The following is a 20675-nucleotide window of genomic DNA, read 5'->3' on the forward strand; positions in this document are numbered from 1 at the left end:
ATTACCTACCAAGATGCTCAGGATGTTACATGTTATAAATTAAATAGTAAATAAATGCCTATTATTAATGTGAGTAAATGTCAAAGAAGGAAGACTTAGGAGGCCCAAAGAATGTTCTACATACAAGAACCAAAAAACATTGAAATTTGCTCAAAGAAAGAGTACATAAACAAATTGATGTTTACTCATGTAAAAGCTACTTAAAGATTATTCATCTAAGGACTAATGGTCCAGCTGTTTTTCCTCATCTCAATCAAAGCAGGTTAATTCAATGTAAACACTTAAGCATTTTTAAATGCTATATTAAGACATGATGTATTACTTGATCACATTAGAGTGTCTTTCCTAGTTGTATGAAATTTCCTATAGAACTTACGATTTTATGTGGGGTCAAATAGGAAATTTAGCAGAAATCAAAAGTTGATCATGGTTTTCAGAGGAAATATCTTTACTAAGATACAAGGAAGTAATAAACAGAAAAATGCAATGTGTGCAGCAAAAATGCTCTAAAAATACATTTTAAAACAGTTCAAAGAGCAAGAATGCAATTTATCTTTAAATCTCTGTAAGGGTACCCTGCCCCACACCCGCGCCCCTGCCCGGAGAAGAGGAATTAATAATCTGTACTTTATGCATAAGACAGTTCTATATTTGAAGGGTTTAATGTAATTTCGTGGTGAGTTTACTTAGTGTGCAGGTGTGTGTGTTTGGTATGTAAAGAGAGAGCAGCTGGAAAAAATAATATAAAAAGGAAGAATAAAAATGTAAAGGTAGGAAATTTCAGGGGATCAACTCTTTTCAGTGCATGCTTCCATGCAGAATGATCTGTAACCATCCTGAGAAAAAATAAGCAACTCTCCTTTTCTCAGCTTGTAAAATAATTTCACACAGCCTCTATTATAACAATCTCTTTGTCAGTGTCATCTTGACACACTAACCAGTTTTAGCAGGTCTTGGCAAACAGGGAGACAGTACTACACAGTTTAGGCTTTCTGTGCCATACCGTCTTTGCTGCAATTATTCAACTCTGCTGTTGTGGTGCAAAAGCAACCACAGATTACATACAATGAAAGGGTGTGGCTGTGTTTCAGTAAAACTTTATTTCTGGACAGTGAAATTTTAGTTTCATATAATGTTCCACATGCTAAAATGAAATATTCTTTTGATTCCCCCCCTACCATTTAAAAATACAAAAATCATTCCTAGGTCATGCACCCACAAAAGAGAAACAGGATTTGGCCCAAGGGCTGTAGTTTGTTGACTCCTGAGTTATAGCATTAATTTAATGAACAGAAAAGTGCAAATATCCTGAAGACAATTCATCAACATATAAAGAAGTATTAGTTTAGAACTAAAGCTGGAATCAAAACACTGATCTTAAAGGCCTGTAAAATCACAATTATCTAATTCATTATTTGTTATCCTATTTCATACTAGTCTTATTTCAGTATTCAGGAAATTACTAAACATTGAAAAACTATTCTTCAAAAGACATTGCTTTCTGACTTGATTCAAACATTTTTCTTAATAAAAATAGTCTTATTTTATGTGATAACTCCCTTAACTTTTTCCACTTCAAATAATACCATCTTTTTTTGTTGTTGTTAGCATAGCAAGTATTCATCATATTCCTTCTACTTCATCACCTTTCTTCTTAGTTCACTGATGTGCCAGTAATCTGTTTTCATAAGTCACCTTCCCTTTACTGTTTGTTAAAGTCTTTCAAAAAATTAACATATTTGATTACTGCAAACCTATCTGTATATATTTGTAGATGAATGGAAATTTACCAGGGTATTATATAGACTGATTTAAATTCAAAATTTGTGGCTTTGAGGTATTTTTATTCCTCTCATTTCTTTTTTTACTTTATTTCATAAGCACTTATCTATTTTTCTTCTAAATGTTTTAACATTTAAGCTTGTTTCCAGGGACCAAGATGATAATTTTATTATTATTAAAATTACTAAAAACCAATTTAGGGTTCAGAATACTTAAGCTCTGTATAAAGTACAGAAAAAGATAATACATTCTTAATTTATAAGAATCAAGTGCATCCTACTTTCTGCTATTGAAGAATCCATGTAAAATAAAAAAGTATGTTTTCACATGAGAAATAAAAACAACACTATTCTAAAAATAATTGCTTAATATTCAACTTTATATCATTGATTATATGTGATAAATAAAAATGCAAGGTTCTTTCCTCTAAAAAACATAATATATCATATAGATGATATCAGTTGAAGCATTGATTTAATTAAATCCTTATCCCAAACTTCTGAATGATCTTACCTTCTTCAACTATTAGATATTTAAGTGGCAACATGGTTCTGAATCTTTCACCTCTCTGAAATATTTAGCAATGTTTCAATGAATTAAAAAGCACTCATATACTTGCTTTTCTGTGGAAATAATAAATTTCCACAAAATGAAATGGTCACTATATGCCAATTTATCTCATTTTAGAATCAAAATCTGTTGATACAGCCTATGATACTGAGAATAACTTTATTCTACATCTAAGTAACAGTTTTAACACACAAGGCATATTTTAAGGCGTGCTCAGACATGGCTGACTCTTTTGCAGCTCCATGGACTATAGACTATCAGGTTCATCTGTCCATGGGATTCTCCCAGCAAGAATACTGGAGTGGGTTGCCATTACCTCCTCCATCTTCCTGACCCATGGATTGAACCTGTGTCTCTTGCAGCTCCTACATTGGCAGGTGAATTCTTTACCACTGAGACACCTAGGAAGCCATTATTTTAAAGCATTCTGGGGGAATTAACAGGAAAGGAGAAAACCTGAACATTCAGCCAAGATTTGATTTGTATCTTTTCTTAGCTGAACTCTGTAGATAAGAGTCTATTATTTGCCTTTTGACAATTCTTTTTTAATTTTTCCTACTATTCCAGTTAACAGGAATCTTAGGATGATATACTTTATATTCAGTCTTTTCAGAAAAAAGGTAGAACAAAGTGTGACACAGTGAAATTAAACAAAAGGCGAGGACACTGAGACTAGTTACTATGTACTCCTCCTTGCAGTATAGGTACTGAAGAAACTGGAGTGGCATGAGAACCCAATTTTCAAAGCACAGAGCTTTCATTAACCCGAATCTAACATGAACACCCTACCATATAGACCTCAGCAAGTCTAACCTTCTTCTGGTCTTGGTTTCACTGAAAGAAAAATAATATCACTTCCTGTGACTGGTTAGGGAAGAATATGGCACTATATACATATATTATGAGACACATTTTAGGAATTTCTAGAATGATATCCAGATGTATCTAGACTTTTTAAATTATAAAATTAATAAAAGTCTTTTAATTTCTTAAAACAGTGGAATAGAATCTGGGGATGACTGTGGATGATTTTTCAAATTCTCTAAGAATATGACTGAAAAGAAAGACTGGCTCAAAAGAAAGAAGTAGAAAAATGAGATACATATTAATTTCCTCTGTTTAGCTATCAGTATTTAATGATTGATATTACTAAAAACTGAACTTTAGTAATCAAAAATTTAATGAAGAGATACACATAATATATAGAGTACATAAAAACAAAGCTGAGAAACTGGAGAATTATCATAGCACTATTATTTTTTATTCTATCCCTCATAACTATAATAGCAATATGAATTAAAAGTATGGCAATAATCTTGAGAGAAGTAAATCAGACCTAAGATTCTTACGAACTTCTTTTTAAAGCCCCAGAAAGAGGAGATCAAAGTTAAATAGAGCCAGAAATTATTTACTGCAGTATTTTTGTTTTTCTTCTATTGCATTTATACCTTATACCATTTCAGAGATTTTAATTCTATTTACCTTAAAAAGATATACTCAGGAGAAGGACCAAGCATTCTGAGTCTGAACTAATCAGTCACAAAAATATTATTGTTAGTATGCCTATACGATGTATGGACAGCACTGAGTGACTAATAAGGTATTGTTTTCCTTCAAAGTGTTGTCCTGGGTCATGAGATTAGCCATTATCTCAAGTATTTGTAAGATGTTACATAATAGTGTTCGTAGTGAAGATTCTTACTGCCTAATTTTATTTTTAGAAACAAAAAATAGTATCTTAGTTATTCCCAAAGAGTCTGAGTTAAGAGAAGACTATTAACTCAGAATAGACCTATCTACTTTCCAGATTATCCATAATGAGACTCTAATATTGAATATTTTCCTTGACAACTGAAACGGAATCATCAAGGTTCTCTCACTTGAAGCCAGCACATAATTTAGAATCCTGCTGACACATCTAACAAGGGACAGAAGACACAGTCAATGGAAAAGTTCCAAGTGAAGTCTCATGAAAAGATCCTCAGAAAAATATACAATTGTGCAAGAAACACAGATTTTTGGGGGAAAAAAAGTTTTTAATTTGCATTGGAGCCAGAATGCTATTAAATCAAATGCAATGTTAGTGTGGCTTAAAGGTCATCTACCCTGCCAGTTTAATCTTTATTTCATAAATGTGAGCATGAAGCTACAGCTCAAAAAGAAAGAAAGAGATAGGGAGAAAGAGACAGAAAGTAAAAAAAATGGAGATGAGAGGACAAACCAATCTGATTTGGAATTACCAGTCAGCAGAAGTTTAGGGAAAAAAAAAAAAATCACCGAGTGAAATCGTACATTTACTCTGAGAGAGTATCCTTTCACATTGCCTTCTAGGTGATCTCTGAGCTCCTCCAGCTTTCGATGGAGCTACATGTAAACATCAGAAAATGAATTGAAAAAGCAACTTGTTCTCTTTTCAGTTTTCCTTTTTCCTTTTAAAAATAAGATCATAGCATTATACATTCCTCACTGCCTTTGGCAAACATCTCAAAACATCAAAGATCTTTGTACAGTGCAAGAATACACGCTCAATAAACCGTGACTAGGAAGAGAATATTTAATTAAAGCATCTTTTCTCCCCAAAGTGTTAGAGAAAATAAATACCATAACTATTCTTATAATTCCCTACAGATTCACTTTAAAACTTTCTATTTTGCAGAAATATGAAAAAAGATACTTAAGAATTATGAAATTTGCCTTTCTTTCCCAAACACGCTTTATGATTTAAGGCTTTATTCATATCCAAGTAAATGGGGTGAACCCTAAAATGTATATTTTGTTCTTAAATGTATTTATGCATATATACATAATCATACTGTATATACACTTAAAAACAATAAACATATAATTACAACTTGAAGTTCTATACATCCAAAAGCTTAACTTCAAGATCAACACAGGTGTACTTGCACATATAATCCAGTTTATAGCAGATGGTGCTACAGTTATGAACGCTATTTAATCTTTATTTCACTATCAGTCATTTCCAAAAAGTTATGTCTAACTGCACCTTCTCTTTAATCTGAGTTATAGTCCAGTCTCAACAATAATGGATCTATGTCCCCTTCAAAATTAAAATATGATGCCTCACAGGTAGACAGTGAGGAATGCTACTGATATATCATCAAGATACATAAAGTCATATTTTTCTGACTAAATAATTTTAGTTTGCCTTGCTTTTGAAATAGGCATATAACCAACACTTCCAAGCCCCTCTGATTATTCTTAGTGAAATAATAACAAAAAAATGCTACCCAGTATATAGCAGTGTTAGAGAACAAAGAAGATGGCTTGTTTGGAATAAAAGACACAAACATACAGACACACCCTCATCCATGTGCACTCATGTGTGCACACATACAGATAAATAAACAACAACAAAAAGTAAAATTAAGAAGGCAGAAGAGGCAAGGAAAGAGTGCAGAAATTAGTGCTTCATATATTGTTAAATAGAAATAAATTGGAGGTGTGTAAAATTTTAAAATGACTTAATATTAGCCTCAAAGTAGTTACTGAATATTGGGACATTCCAGTACAGTGATTTATGTCATTTTGATTAATTTAGCAGTTACCATTGCTGTTAGGACACACGGGATTGAGATAGAAGAAGTGGCTAATTTTGAAGGAGGTTTCACTGTGTATTTTTAAAATTCAGCAAAATTTCCAACTTGCATTTATGGTGGCAGCATTAAAAGTGATTAATTGGCTATGCCTAAGTCTCTTAAGGATGATAACTTATTTATCTTTTCATCGTGATTAAATATTAGAGTACCAAGTGCCCAAGACATATTGACCAAATGGATATTTAACAACTACCAAATGGTACCATTAGATCAAAAATCTTAAGTGTTATATTAGTAGGCCACATACACAATGGGCAAACATTTAGATAAATATCAGTTTCTTTTAATATCATATCAATTTTTAACTTTTGACAAATAAAACAGGGGATTAAGAGTGCTTACTATTAGCTATATGTGAGCTCACTATAATAGCATCAAATGAAATTCCTTTTCTAATTCTTAAGATTTTACATATATGTGACACATGTTATTAACTCATAATAATTATTTTTCTGGAATGAACTACAAATGGTAATGGCACTAAAATACACTTAATTACTTTTAACAAAAAAAAAGGGGGATATAATAATCTGAAAATAAAGGCTGGTTCTCTGTGTAACAGGAACTTAACACATAGTCAGTGACATCAATCAGAGGAACGGTTTACTCTGGAACCCCAAATTATAGGCTCCTGCAATGAGGCAGGTGCCCTTTCTCTTGTTTGTGGTGCCACTCAAAGCTAGTTATTTGACAGCTTGCCTTCAGCTGGTTGCTCTATGTGTAGCTGAAACAAACAAAAAAAATATGACCCAACAGCCAATAAAAATACTAAAATAAAACAAAATGGGATGGTGAAAAATGGAAAAAGCCCCCTTCCTCCCTCCACCCTCCAAAAAGGAAGAAGTGTAGGCTATAGACGAAATCTTGCCAAAAAATGTTAGAAACATATTTACTTTGAGGGATCCAACTCTACTAGCAACTCCTTTGCTTTCATCCGGCCGTCTAATTTGCTACAATGAGGGAAGATGGGTAAAAAAGACAGAATAAAGAAAAAGTGAACTTAAAAATTTTTCTAAACATTAGTAAATAATACATGCAAAAACATCAATCGACTCTGAGATATGTCTTAGGAGGCCAAGGAGTAAAGTAACTAACCCAGAGGCTATATGACATGCTCTGCAAATAGGCTGGTTGCTAGAATTCAGTCTTTGTTATGACTCTGTTCCTAAGATGAGGAAACGGGCACTTACTTTTGGTTATCTTGGGGACTTCTGATGAAGCAGTATCTGGAATAGTGTTACATTTGCATTTGGCTTACAAAAAACAAAGAATTACAAATAAACCTATGCAGAAAACTTTGTCTCTTTTAGTGTCTATTCCATTGTAATATCAGAAGACAACAGTGGTATTACTAGATGCGTGAGTATTCCATAAGTGGAGAGATCAGTCTTGACAAGCATCATTCTTGATAGGTGACAGAGTGAAGTTCCTCTGCTTGCTGACCCAAGCATTGAGGTTATTCAGCTGTCACTGAGGTTCCCAATTAAACAATTGTGCTGCCCAACCAGAAAATTTTAATGCCAGACCAAAGTTAGATACATTCACTCCCTCAAAACTTTCAGTTATTTCAGCTGAATATTCCTCTTGGGTAAGACAACAAAAAAGAAAATAAAACTGCTATTTTAGAAATTTGTTTCAAATTACTGTGTAAATGAGAAAAGGAAGATTCTAAACCCAAACTGTTTTTATTAGATGAGGTATAAATAAGAAATCCCTTTGCCTTTATTTTAATAGAGCTGTAACAATAACTAATATTTTGTTTAAAGACAAAAACAAACTGAAAAAAAGAGTCAGGGGAGACTGAAAGGAAGCTTCAGATCAAGTGCTTTTACATTATGGATTTCTTCATGTGCAGGATGATGGTCTCCATTCAGACCATCATAGCTCAAGTTAGTTGTGATGGTCTTGCTTTTAGGAGACAGTAGATGAAGTATCCATGTGATTCCAAATTCCCAGTGTTAAAGTTCTCAGGAAAAATAAGAAATCTGACCATATTACAAAATTATAATTTCTGGAGGCAGGCTACTGTTTTATATTTTTTATGATATCTTTGATAGCATAAAGAAATTGCTTAGGAATACTGTGAAACACTAAGAATTTCTGAGAAGAAAATCCAATTACTGAGAAAATTGCATTTTCACTTGAAAAGAGCACCTTGGTCCATAAGAACTGAGTCAACTTTTGGTTTTACTTGATATAGTTTTTATTAATTCTTCAACACTAATTAAATGTTATATCCTAAAGATAATCACTAATCCTTACTCAACTTTTAGTTGAAAAAAATTCTCAAATTCAGAAACAATGGATACTAATTAGAATGGCAACATTCTATAATAAAGGGCCTCTGATGGACAGTGCATTCATAATGTCTAGTCATTTTCTCATGTTATTTTATTTGATCTCAGAGAATATTTTTATATCAAAAGCTATTTCCCATTTTAAATTGATATTCACAACATCTTGATTATAAACTATGTAGTTTTATATAAAAATAGTCTAATACCTCATGTTGCTTTCTAAAAATGTTTAGAAACTGAATTATTGTATACTAATAGTAACACATGAACACTGTTTTCTACATTATCTTTTATATCTGGAAGGCTTAAAATTATATCAAGTCCAGCAACAGGAGGTCAAGGTTACATAGGACGTGAATGACAAAGCCAAGACCAACATCCACCATTCCTAATTTCTACTTTAAAGTTGTACCCTTAATAGGCCTGGAAATAAATAGGTTGGAAAAAAACCTGATGCTTATAAGAGGCTGTATTAAGTATACATGTCCCTGTGTGTCTATTTGTCTATCTATCCAATTTATGTTAGAAATGTTGTTACTATACTAATACATGGAAGAAAGTTTTCCTAACTCATTTCAATTCCAAATTCAAGTGCTAGTACAGAAGTTTAAAGAATGAAATATAAGAAAAGACAATCACCATGAACTCTGGATGTGAAAAATAGACTACACACCAAATTAAGCAAAGATTTTTAGGAGTAGAGAACTCATCTGTCAATGCTTGACACTGATTTTCTGTATTTAAATCTGATTTTGCAAATTCTTAACTATCATAAGAGGAAGACTTTAGGAAACCAATGTGGTTATCAGCGCTACAAGTGTTGTAATTCAAGTGTCATGTGCTTTTTTTTTTTTTTTGCTCCTGACACAGGTAATAATTCCTAATATTGAAAAACTTCAGAAAGAATTTGAAAATATAAAATTTGAGTTGTAGAGAGAAGTCAAATCATAGATTTTAAAATATAATGCTCTCATTTATTCTAGTCAACACTTAATCATCAGTTATGATGGAGTAGCATAAATAAAAGAAATTCACAGCTAATCCAAATACCTGATTACTTTTTTACTTTGATTAGAATATAAAAGAAATCATAAAAGATTAGCATTTGGATAAAATGAAATTCATTCTTTATGATAATTATAAAAGCCTCACAATGATAGATAATTTGTTATATATATTTTTCTGTGAGACTAAACATTCTCTATCAATAAGTAAAAGAGGTTAAACTTTAAATGTTTATACTACATATAAGATCATGGAAATATAAATGAAGTTTGCAGACTGGATGTAAAGAACTGTAGGGATTACAGGTTGGTTAAAATTATTAGTTTATTTACACATATTGAAAACTAAAATGTTACCTGCAAAACAAAAACACATTATCACTAATGATTTCTGTAGCCTGAAGAAATCTTGCTGTAAATATTTTTTACTGAGATTGTAAAAGAAATAAATTAGAGGATCAAAATAATTTCAATCTTCTCTTCAGCCTCTCAGCTAGAATATATTAACAAGATATCCATTAAAAATTGTCTGAGAAGACTGCACTGTATCACTTCTTTGGCAGCATTCTGGGAATATTTCTTTAGGGATTAATTACTGGGTAATCTACCCTAAGGAATTAATTATGAGGATGTGGCCTCTAAAGTTGTGAAAAGACTGCTATTTGTATTCATCTTTTTAAAATAAGAGCTTGAATTATAGATATATTATGCAACAAAAGGAAATGCCTGGATGTTCATACAATATGAGTTGTTGATTCCCTTTGATTTAGCTTGGTTCTCCAAAACTGAGCTCTGTAAATACTGTAAAAGTATTTCCATTATTAACAAAGCAGAAAATTACCCCATCTCACCCTTATCTCTCTTGCCAATAATAAGTAGTTGTAAGCAAAATGTCAATATTTTTTCAAAGGCAAACATACAAGATTTTGGAGTATAAAATCATCTTTATATTAATATTTGAAACAAAACATGAAACTTCAAGAAATTTCTGGATTGTAAAAGTCATGTTAAGGTAAGTGCCCATATTACTAGGTGTGTGCATTAATACTTCTTTTTAGTGGCAAGATTTTGGTGAAGAATTTTGAGAAAAGGTTACATATTTTATACATTTGTTTTATTTATGAGAGAACTCAGGTCTTAGGATCAGTAGCTTTCTGGAGACCTATAAATTAAAAAAAAGTAAATAGCTGGTATTAAATTCTCTGGCTCTGAGATCTCTTCATTAAATTTGGCCTCTCATCTACAGAATGATTTATGTAGATTTCCCCTTTTTCTCCCTTAATATATTTTGTATTGATTTAGATTAAGATTGTATAGATTAAAAAAACAGTTCTGTTTGTTTGTCCTAGGGACTGAATTGTTTTGTTTTTAGAATTATCTAATTTACGTTTAGAACTACCTTGAGAAATAGACATTTTTAATATGCCACTTAAAAAAAAAAGTATGGGTATCACTGACAGGAAATAAAACTTTTTTCTTAGAAATTGTCTTCTAACCAATATCACTTAATATATATTGATACAGCTATAGACTCCTTCTGATAGTTATGATCGGAGAAGGAGGTTTTTAAAAAGTTTTACTTGAGAATTCAAAATTTAAACAAATTTGTGAATAAAAAAGTTCTTTTTGGGATCTGGTTAATATTTCAATTCACTATATTTTAGGACTTTCAGTAAAACTGGTGCTTCATTGTAAAATAATTCTGTTTCACTTGCGATTTATTAAGGCAAAGTATAAAAGAAGGAAGAAACAAAAATAAGAGAAGCAGTAATTCTGTGCATCAAGGAAAAATAATCTAATGCGTTTCTAGAGAAAGGCAAACCAGTAAAAGGATAGAGAAGATCAAGGAAATACTGCAAAGAATAATGAAGAAATAAGAAGTTTTGACTTCTTATTTTTGAATAAGCATCTTGGTAGCAAGTCACAGATCTACCAACTGCCCCCTGGCTTACAAAAAAATTGTATACTTAGGAAATCCTTTATTTGAAAGGCTATGATTTCTAATGGTTTATTATCATTTCAAATATTTTTATTTTATTACACATTTATTACACATATTATTTTGATCCCTAAGTTTCTATGATAGCTTTGATTTTGAAATAATGCAATCTATACAAAATTAGACTTTTAAGCATGCTATTTCCTGCCCACTATCTAGAGAATAATTCAATCCATGATCTTTTTTCCCCAAATTTCTTATCTGTCTATAAAGAAATTAAGAACCCTATTATAGGTGCAGTATAAAAGAGTTATTAGGTACTTTGGAACAGATAACTTTTAAATAGTATAGTGTATGTTCTGAAGAATTATTTATTATTTATATAGCAGATAGAAAAAAGTTTGTATTCAAACTTCAACTGAAATATAATTTTCTATCCAATAAGATTAGGAATAGAATGGTTTAGCCTGCATATAAAAATACCCTGGTATAAATACAATTATAAACACAAGCAAATAGTTGGCTTTATGAAGCAGGCAAAAGACACCCATCCTTGTCATTCCCAGATCCTGTCTAAATAGCAAAACCAGAAAAACTTATATTTTTCTGCTCTAGTAAAAAATTTAGATTATAAAATAACCTATAATTTAATCTCTATGCAATTTTGTTTACTACTTTTTTAAACTACATATTTTATTTTGAGCATTTTCCCGTGCCATTAAATATTCTTAAATATGACTTCTTAGATTATATAAATAACTCATATATACATATGTATAGTAAATTATTTAACCACAGACGTTAAGGTTGATTCTGTTTTGTGAATATGAATAATGCTGTGATAAATAATCTTATAATTAAATCTTTCATTCTCTGTTTGATAATTTCCACCAAAAAATTTCTGGAAATAATACCATTGGTTAAACAAAATATTTAAAAAATACATAGCTTGCTTGCAATGTCATACAAATTTACATTTCTGCTAGTGTGACTAGGAATATTCATGTCGCTACTCATTATAGCAGTGATTATAATTTAAAAAGTTATCAATTTGACTACAAAAATTTTAATAGATTTCTAGTGAGAGTACATTTTCCCCCACATATTTCTTTGCTGATTTTCTCTGTTTTTATGAAACAGCTATTTATTGTTTCATAAAGGGCTAAGTAAACAGCCCTTTATTCATTTTATTTATTTTTTTACCCTATAAGATGAGACGAGCTCTTTTAGACTATCAAAGCTTTGATAGATTCGTTGTAATTTTTTTCCCCACATCTGCTCCACTATAAGATCTTTGAGGTCAGGTTCAGTTAGTCTATCCACTACTATACTTCTAAAACCTAGCACAGTATTTGACATAACATACACTAAAAATACTCACTGAATGGATTTCTGAATTAACGTGCGTTGTATCTTTAATGAAAGCAGAATGAAAAGGGAGAGTAGATAATCCTGAAGTTTTGGGCAAGAAAATACCTGGCAAATTTTGGTATATGTATCATTTAAAAATATAAAGATCTAAGAAATAGTTTAGTTTGGGATATGCTCTCTAGTAAAGTCATGAATGAGACATGGCCAGATAACTATATAGATTTGAATTATGGCTATATCTAATAAATTCTGCTACTGAAATAATGATGGGACAGATTATTTTGTTGAACTGCTTTTATACAAAACATATCCTAAACTTTTAGAAAGAAGTTTATAGGAATCAAAGATATTAAATTAAGCTGAAAGACAGTATTCTTAATTTAATTATTCCTTGTATTTCTAGAGCTTTCAGTCCCTATCATCCAAAACTTAGACAAAATGCTAGTGAATACCAAGAGAAAACAATATTCCATTTAATAAAGACAAAGCTTGACCTAAATGAAATGGATCTTAAACAAAGTTATAATAGTTTAGTTAATAATCTTTATGTAGCAGCATGAAATGGAAAAGCTGAAATAAATGTAAATTATTTTACATTAATTGGACATTAACATAATATCAGAGAGAAGGGCTAAAGCAAAGGATAATATTTATTCAGTCAGTATAGAAACTTATTTCAAAGGAACAGAATTATAGGCCTACAAGGGTTTTAGAGGCTACTGAACTTACTATCATGATGTTACAGATATAGAAACTGAGGTCTACTAGTTCTAACAAAGTTATAAAGTGGCAGACCAGGGCTCAACATTTAGTGCCTGAAAGAGCAGTACTTATACATACTCAATATTGTTGACTTTTCAAATAACTTTGGATCTATAATTTCTAAACATCCATCAGTAGATCAATCAAATGCAAATGCTAGAAACTGCTTCTTCCAGAATATTAAAATTGAATTCATGAAGATGCAAAAATGTTCCATATGAATTATGGGAACCATGGGCCTAAAAGTCTAGCATATACTTCCAACAAAGGTAGAATTAATACAAGTTGCTATGTTTAATTAAGAGAAGACTCTAAAACATTTAACTTCCAGAAGATTATCACAGCATTATTTGTAAGACTAGGAAATAGGTAACAACTAGAGTACGCAAAATAGGGACTGGTGAAAAAAACTATGCTATACCCACAAATTAGAATACTGAACAAAGATTGATATTAATGTTGTAAAACATAATTTAAAAACATGGAAATATGTTCATGACATAGAAAGGAAAGAATGTTACTAAATGTATGAGATAGGTTATAATATTTATAGTTTAATAACAGCTAATATTTAGTGATAATTTCCTATATTTCAAACACTGTAGTCCATGATTCATATGTATTTTAAAATTTAAACCTTAAATTAATCCTGAGGCAAATGGTATTATTATTTTTCATTTTACAGATGAGATAATTAAGGTTATAGAGATGAAGTAATGTTCTGAAAGCCATACATATAGTAACTGAAAAAGCTGAGATTCAAGGCTAAGCCTGTCAGATTCCAGAACCTGAGCTCTTAATCACTGCCTTCTTATCATGATCCATTTATATAAAATATTTGAATGCATAGGAAAACAAACCCAGGATGATATAAGCAGAGTTTTAACAGCTGCTATTAAAGGTGGTCTTACAGGAATTCTCTTTGTTTTTGCTTATATTAATTTTTAAAATTTTCTAAAATGATCATGTATATTACTTTTCTTAAATAATAATAATAAAAAAGAGTATGGCACTTGTAGACTGTCTAACCCATAAAACTGTTAACTATTAGCTAATACTTTCTTGTTAACTATATATTCTCAGGCGAGCTAATCAAATTTCATTTGCAGCTCAGATTTCAATGTGGTGATTGTACATTTCACAGTTAAGTTATACTTAGTTTCAATGATAAATTAATTCTGTGAACATTAAATGCTAAGAAAAGGATGGAGGGAATTCCATTTTCAATTTTCATTGTACATAAAGGTAGAGGGGATGTTTAATCAGATGAATGAAGAAACAAAAATCAAGGTAAATCTTGTATACTCAGCAGAATGTTAAGAATGTTAAGAATACTAACAACCATTTAAAATAATTTGTAGACTCAAAATTCACAGCTAAAATACATTATTATTATCTGATTTTAGTTTTCTTCAAAATATGAAACAGTTTACCATACTGGAAAGTGCCTTACCTTTCCTATAAGAAAAGATATGAAAACCCTTTATTTGAAGTCTCAAAAATCTGTTTTTCTATCAAACTAGAATAAATAGCAAAACAAATGTTGTTATAAAGGAGGAGAAACTAGACAATAATGAATGAGAGTAGAAATAAGTTACTCAAAAGTCTCTAGGAGCCAGGCAATTAATGCAAACAAGTAAAGTAGCCTGGAGGGAACAAATAAAGCCAGTTGAGTATTAATATATGTCATCTCGCCCAGTAATATTAACATGATTTTTTAGAAAGCTGAAAACTGTATTTTTATTTAAAAAAATCTCACCAATTTTAAATGTTCCAAACTAATTATAAAAAAGGAAGTCATCCCCAAAGATATCCCTAATAAAATTATCTTCCATCAACTAGGTTATAGCTTAAAAGAGGACTCTCTGTGTACCTATAAGTAGAAAGGAGATTCTAGGGAAACGTTAGTTGCTGTACAAATATAGAAGTAGTTTCACACTGGAAATGAGTAAAGCTAGCTGGAGACGTATTTTATGGTTGTTATCCTCAAAAGACGTTGTGAAGTCTTCTATTGTTTTGAGTCAGGGAGGAGAAACTGTTCCCTTTCCTAGAATTAATCTGGATCAGAGTCAGGGTGAGTCATTTATATTAAGCATGGTACTGATGGTCATTGACATAAAGGATAAGATCTCTGGAATGAGAATACCATTGCAACATGGTCTAAACAAGAGAGACCCAGGATGCTTTGTAAGAAACATAAAGCACTACACTCATTTGATTATACCAGTGGTTCTTTAAGTCTGTTCCACAGACCTGTGAGGGTCCCTGAGATTGTTTCAGGGGTCCACAAGGCCAAATGATTTTAATAATAATACCAAGACATTATTTGCCTCTAACACTATACTGACATTTGAAATGATGTACAAAAGCAATGGTGGTTTGGTACTACAGTAGAAATCTAGGCAGTTGATACAAATAGTGTGAATAGTTACTGTATTATTCACCCCTATGTCCTAACAGTTTCATTAACATTGTCCTCTCAATGAAACAGTAAATACTAACTCAATTTAGTTAAAATTTGTCTGTTGAGTGTGACAAATAGGAAGAATGAAATAAAACACTTCTGCTGATTAACAAAGAATGACGGGTGTCTCAAGTTAAAGAACTTAGGCAATAGTTGCAAGCTGAACTAGCCAGGTTTTGCACAGAACACTATTTTTGCTTGAAAGAATGTCTCACAAACTATGACTATTCAGACTTAGATGTTTGATAGACATTTTCTTGAAAATGAATGAAATGAGACAGTTAATTTCGGGAAAACAAACAGGGTTTGTTGGCTTTTTTTTGGCCAAAGAAAAAACTCTATGTTTTAAGCAAAAATTAAAATTATGGACAATGGATATCACCATGAGCTTCCAATGCTTCCAAGGAGTTTTTAATGAGTTGGTGGTTATATTAATGAAAATGAATTTTGATAGAGTAAACATTTGGAAGAACTTACATTTTCCATATGATCAAAAAATACATTACAAAAAACATACCTGGATATAAGATCCATTAAACATTCAGGACCGACCAATGAATTTTTTTTTCCAGAATGAAAACTTTTTATTGAGCTATAGCTGACTTACAATGCTGCACTAGTTTCAGGTGTATAGCAAAGTGATTCATTTATACATATATCTCTCTATATCCTTTTCAGATCCTTCTCATTATAGGTTATTATAAGATATTGAATACAGTTCCCTATGCTATATAGTAGGTCTCTGTTTATCTATTTCATATATGGCAGTATGTCCAAAAATTTTTAATATATTGGAGTATGAAATGGCCCTTGACAATGCTAAATTCTACAATTTAACTAACTTTCAATATATTATCAACTGAACAATTTTGTTGTAGTGTCAAAGAATATCCACAATTATATGAAAACGTTATTGAGATATTCCTTTATTTTCTAACCACATAACTGTGTGAGGCTGGATTTGTTTCCTTCAACCAAAACAACATATTCCAACAGACTGAGTACAGGAGCAGATGTGAGAATCCAGCTGTCGACTATTAATCCAGACATTGAAATGAATAGGAAAAAATGTAAAACAACATCATCCTTTCTAGTAGATTTTAAAAATTTTGGAAAACATTATTTTTACCCTTAGCAATATTATTTAAAGTAACATAGAGAGGTCTTATTCTCAATTTAAAGTAAATAAATAACTTTTAAAAAATTTCTAAGTTTTAATTATCAGTGCAATAAATATCACCAGCTATGACTCACATAAATATGCCTTTGAGGTACTCAATAATTCCTAAGCATGTGAAGGGGTCCTGAGACCATTAAGTTTGAGAACTGATGGATCTGACCAACAAAGTTGAGACTATTATTGCTCAGCAACCCTCATCTCCATGAGATAGTTAACCAAAACTTATATTTTTATGTCCAGAGATGCATTTTATTACACTAATTAATAATTAGTGTAACTATTAATCACACTAATAACTAATTACACTAATTACATTAATAACTATTAATTCAAAATGTTTTCCAACCTTTTTGGTGTTTGTTGACTCCACATGTAGAACCCATACACTTCTATAATGTCATTAACAGCTGAACAGTTGTTGATGTGCCAATGTTGATATGACTTCAGACAAAAGCAAAGAAACCTGATGGTCAGTGTAGTTTTACTAACTATCTTTAGGCTCTCAAAAACAGTGGAAAATAATTTGCAGGCCTCAGTTAGTGTCTTGATTCAGGCTAGATTTGTAGAACTTCTTGAGTCTCCAAAGACTTGGGAAACAATGAACTAGCCATATTACACAATCATCTTGGCATTCACAAAGGAAAGTACTGATAATATAAACTAGTTGGTAAAAACCAATATCACTAGGGAAAAAAACTCACGAGAAAATATTACCTTGATACTAGATCAAATAATGCCATTTTTATATGTAAAGGGAATCCACTTCCTTTCAGATATATACATTAAAAATTGTGAGTTAAGAAAATATTCTTTATCCAGAGTAATCTAAGTTCTTTTGCTCAAAGGACAATAACAGAAGCCTAGAGAGGTTATAATTCTGCATTTTGTTTGAATATAAGATTAGACATTATTATTAAAGGAATACATACTCCATAAGGATACTTTAATATATATTTAAAAATTATTTTATAAACTTTAGTTAGGAAAATTAATTTATATTTTCTTTCTAAGAAGAGAAAAAAATAACATGATGATTAGTCTGTGTGCAAAGTTCTATTCTAAACTCTGAAGTACAAGGGAGTATGTGCAGAGATTATCTTTATTCATCTATTTATTTCACTCAAATTTCAGATGCTTAGGGAATAAAAGGAAAATTGAACTGGGCTTTGTAAAAAATTCTCTTTTTAATGACATTGATAGGGAGTGGTGAACTGATTGAAAGTCTGGATTTTTTTTCTTTTTAGTTTTGGTCATTATTCTCTACATCAAGCCTCTTGATTCTAAAAGAGATGCTGCTGCTTTTCATAACTGAAATTCACAAATGAAAGAAGTTTCATAACTGAAAAGCAGAACTTATTTCATTTGTGAATCATACTCACTTTAAAACAGAATTTGTTATAGAATTATTCTTTTAGCTAAACATTTTTTGGGAGATGATTACTATTTTAGAATTTGAGTCCTCTAGAGATTGCCCATTCATAAAATCTATATACTATTTGACTTTTTGGCTTAGGTACTATTTTACTTAGGGCAATGTAAGACTAAAATCTCAAGTTTGTTGTTAAAATACATTTTACAGAGTTCTCAAGCTAAAGGAGTGAAAATCACTTTTCATTTCAGTCAGATTTCGTGAAAAGAAAATATCTGATATTAAGGAGAAATGAATTTCCCCATATACAGAAAAATATTATGTCATCCCAACAAACAAATTTTTGCTGGAGACAATGCCATTCTATATGGAACTTTAGAAAAGTTAATGCCCTGTCTTTATGAGATTGTGACGAGTGTACTGAAAAGGAAATCCAGACTTGGTTTGCTTGATAGATCATGTTTTCACTATAGGTGGAGAATCTTAATGGATTAAAGCACAATCGAATAAAATATTGCAGAGAGCAAATAAAATGTGAATGCAAAATAATTTGTAATACCAACATTATAGCTGTTGACCTAATAGGAATAGATGCATACATACAAATGGACAGGAAGTTTTCAGCTTAAATGCTGCCCCGTGAGAAAATGTTACAGAGGAAAAGGTTGGAATTGTTAGTTTTTAATCATAATTTGGTTATTTAACCCTTCTGTATTTTCACAAAGACTAGGATAAGTGTTTCTGATGGTTATTACCAGAGTATTCTGTATTTCTGCTGATAAATCATAAAATTTATTAGACTTTATTATACTTTATAGTTGCCTGCTTTATCTGTCGCAAAGCCAAGAATAGTGTTATTTGCCCACCACTGTTTTCCCAGCACCAGGCAAAGACTTATTTAAAAGTTAATAACCCTGTTGGGCAGGCAAGGATTACCAGTTTTATTATAGACAAAAAGCTCAGAGAAGTTGAACAACTTGCTTAATGCAGTGTAGTTATTAGGTAGAGAAGCCAGTATTTGAAACCAGGACTTCTAATATCAAGTCAAGTGCTCTTTCTAGTGCTGGTCTTTTAAGACTGTATTGTATTTCCAATGTAAGGAAAACGTATTTGCACGTTTTTTTCTGCACATGACAGATTGCGTGCCTAATCTGAAACATGGGAGGGGGATTTTTATGGCGTTTGGCTAACAGTAATATGTACTAAATTATAAACATTCCATCCAAGATGTAGTAACAATAATGATGTCAGAATCAAGTTGTGTTCTGATTTTGTGCAAGATAACATTCCTGGATGTGTCATATCTTAGACTGAAAACATTCAAAACCAAAATGCATTAACAATTTTCCTTTGCTTTTTCATTCCTTAGTATAGTTAACATCATTTACCCAAAATTTAAATTAGAACCCTGACCTTCATTTTTAATTTCTTCTCTGCCTTACATTTTTAGGCTATAAAATTAATTTATCTAGAATATATTTATGTGCTAAAACCTATGGCCTTGAATTTTACTTAGTATGCAAAAGGGAAAAAATCACTGTTTAAAATAAAGAACTGATCTGAAGTTGGATTTTGAACTCATTGAATTAGGTTATTCGTGTACTAATGAAGTTTTACAGAGAGTTTTTGATTAGTGAATACTACCATTAAAGTGGTCATTAGTGCTGAACGTAATTCTCAAAACCTCCACCTGGCAAAAAAGCTGTTATTTTGTGTTCATCATTTATCATGTCCCTGGTGAAATGCTACTCCTTAGAGCTGCCTTCTCTGATCATCCAATCTGAGATTTCCCTACTTTTACTTTCTACTACATTTTTTCACTTCTTAGCATGAATTTCAATGTATCATTATTGTTATTATAAAAGTATATTTATTATAATTTGAAAGGTTATTTTTACGTTATTTTAAAGGTTTTATTTTTTATTTAATATAATTTTTAAAGGTTATTTTAAATAAATTTATTTAAAAAATACCTATTTGTTTCAGCATACCTTGACTAAACTGTAAACTCTATGGAGGAAGAGGTTACATCTATCACTGATATAAAAATACATGTTAAAGCATCTGCTGCTGCTGCTGCTACTGCTAAGTTGCTTCAGTCGTATCCGACTCTGTGTGACCCCCCCCTAGACGGCAGCCCACCAGGCTCCCCCGTCCCTGGGATTCTCCAGGCAAGAACACTGGAGTGGGTTGCCATTTCCTTCTCCAATGCATGAAAGTGAAAAGTGAGAGTGTAGTCACTCAGTCGTGTCCGACTCTTAGTGACCCCATGGACTGTAGCCTACCAGGCTCCTCTGTCCATGGAATTTTCCAGGCA

General features: G+C 31.3%; 1 protein-coding gene across 21 annotated transcripts in view; it reads right to left on the minus strand.

The window, feature by feature from the left end:
• Positions 1-20675, minus strand: part of GPHN (gephyrin) — a 535403-nt gene that overhangs the window by 176799 nt on the left and 337929 nt on the right. For 11 of the 21 annotated variants that reach the window (XM_086320189.1, XM_086320188.1, XM_086320181.1 and 8 more), the window contains one exon: positions 6866-6922. The exons of the other annotated variants lie outside the window; for them this stretch is intronic. In XM_086320189.1, the coding sequence (XP_086176315.1) occupies positions 6866-6922 (57 nt within the window). The remainder of the gene's footprint in view (positions 1-6865; positions 6923-20675) is intronic. 21 annotated transcript variants of the gene reach the window in all.

This window comes from Bos grunniens, chromosome 10 (assembly GCF_055505025.1).
Source record: "Bos grunniens cultivar Pamir isolate PY7600 chromosome 10, Bosgru_T2T1.0, whole genome shotgun sequence".
Taxonomy (NCBI): Eukaryota; Metazoa; Chordata; class Mammalia; order Artiodactyla; family Bovidae; genus Bos; species Bos grunniens.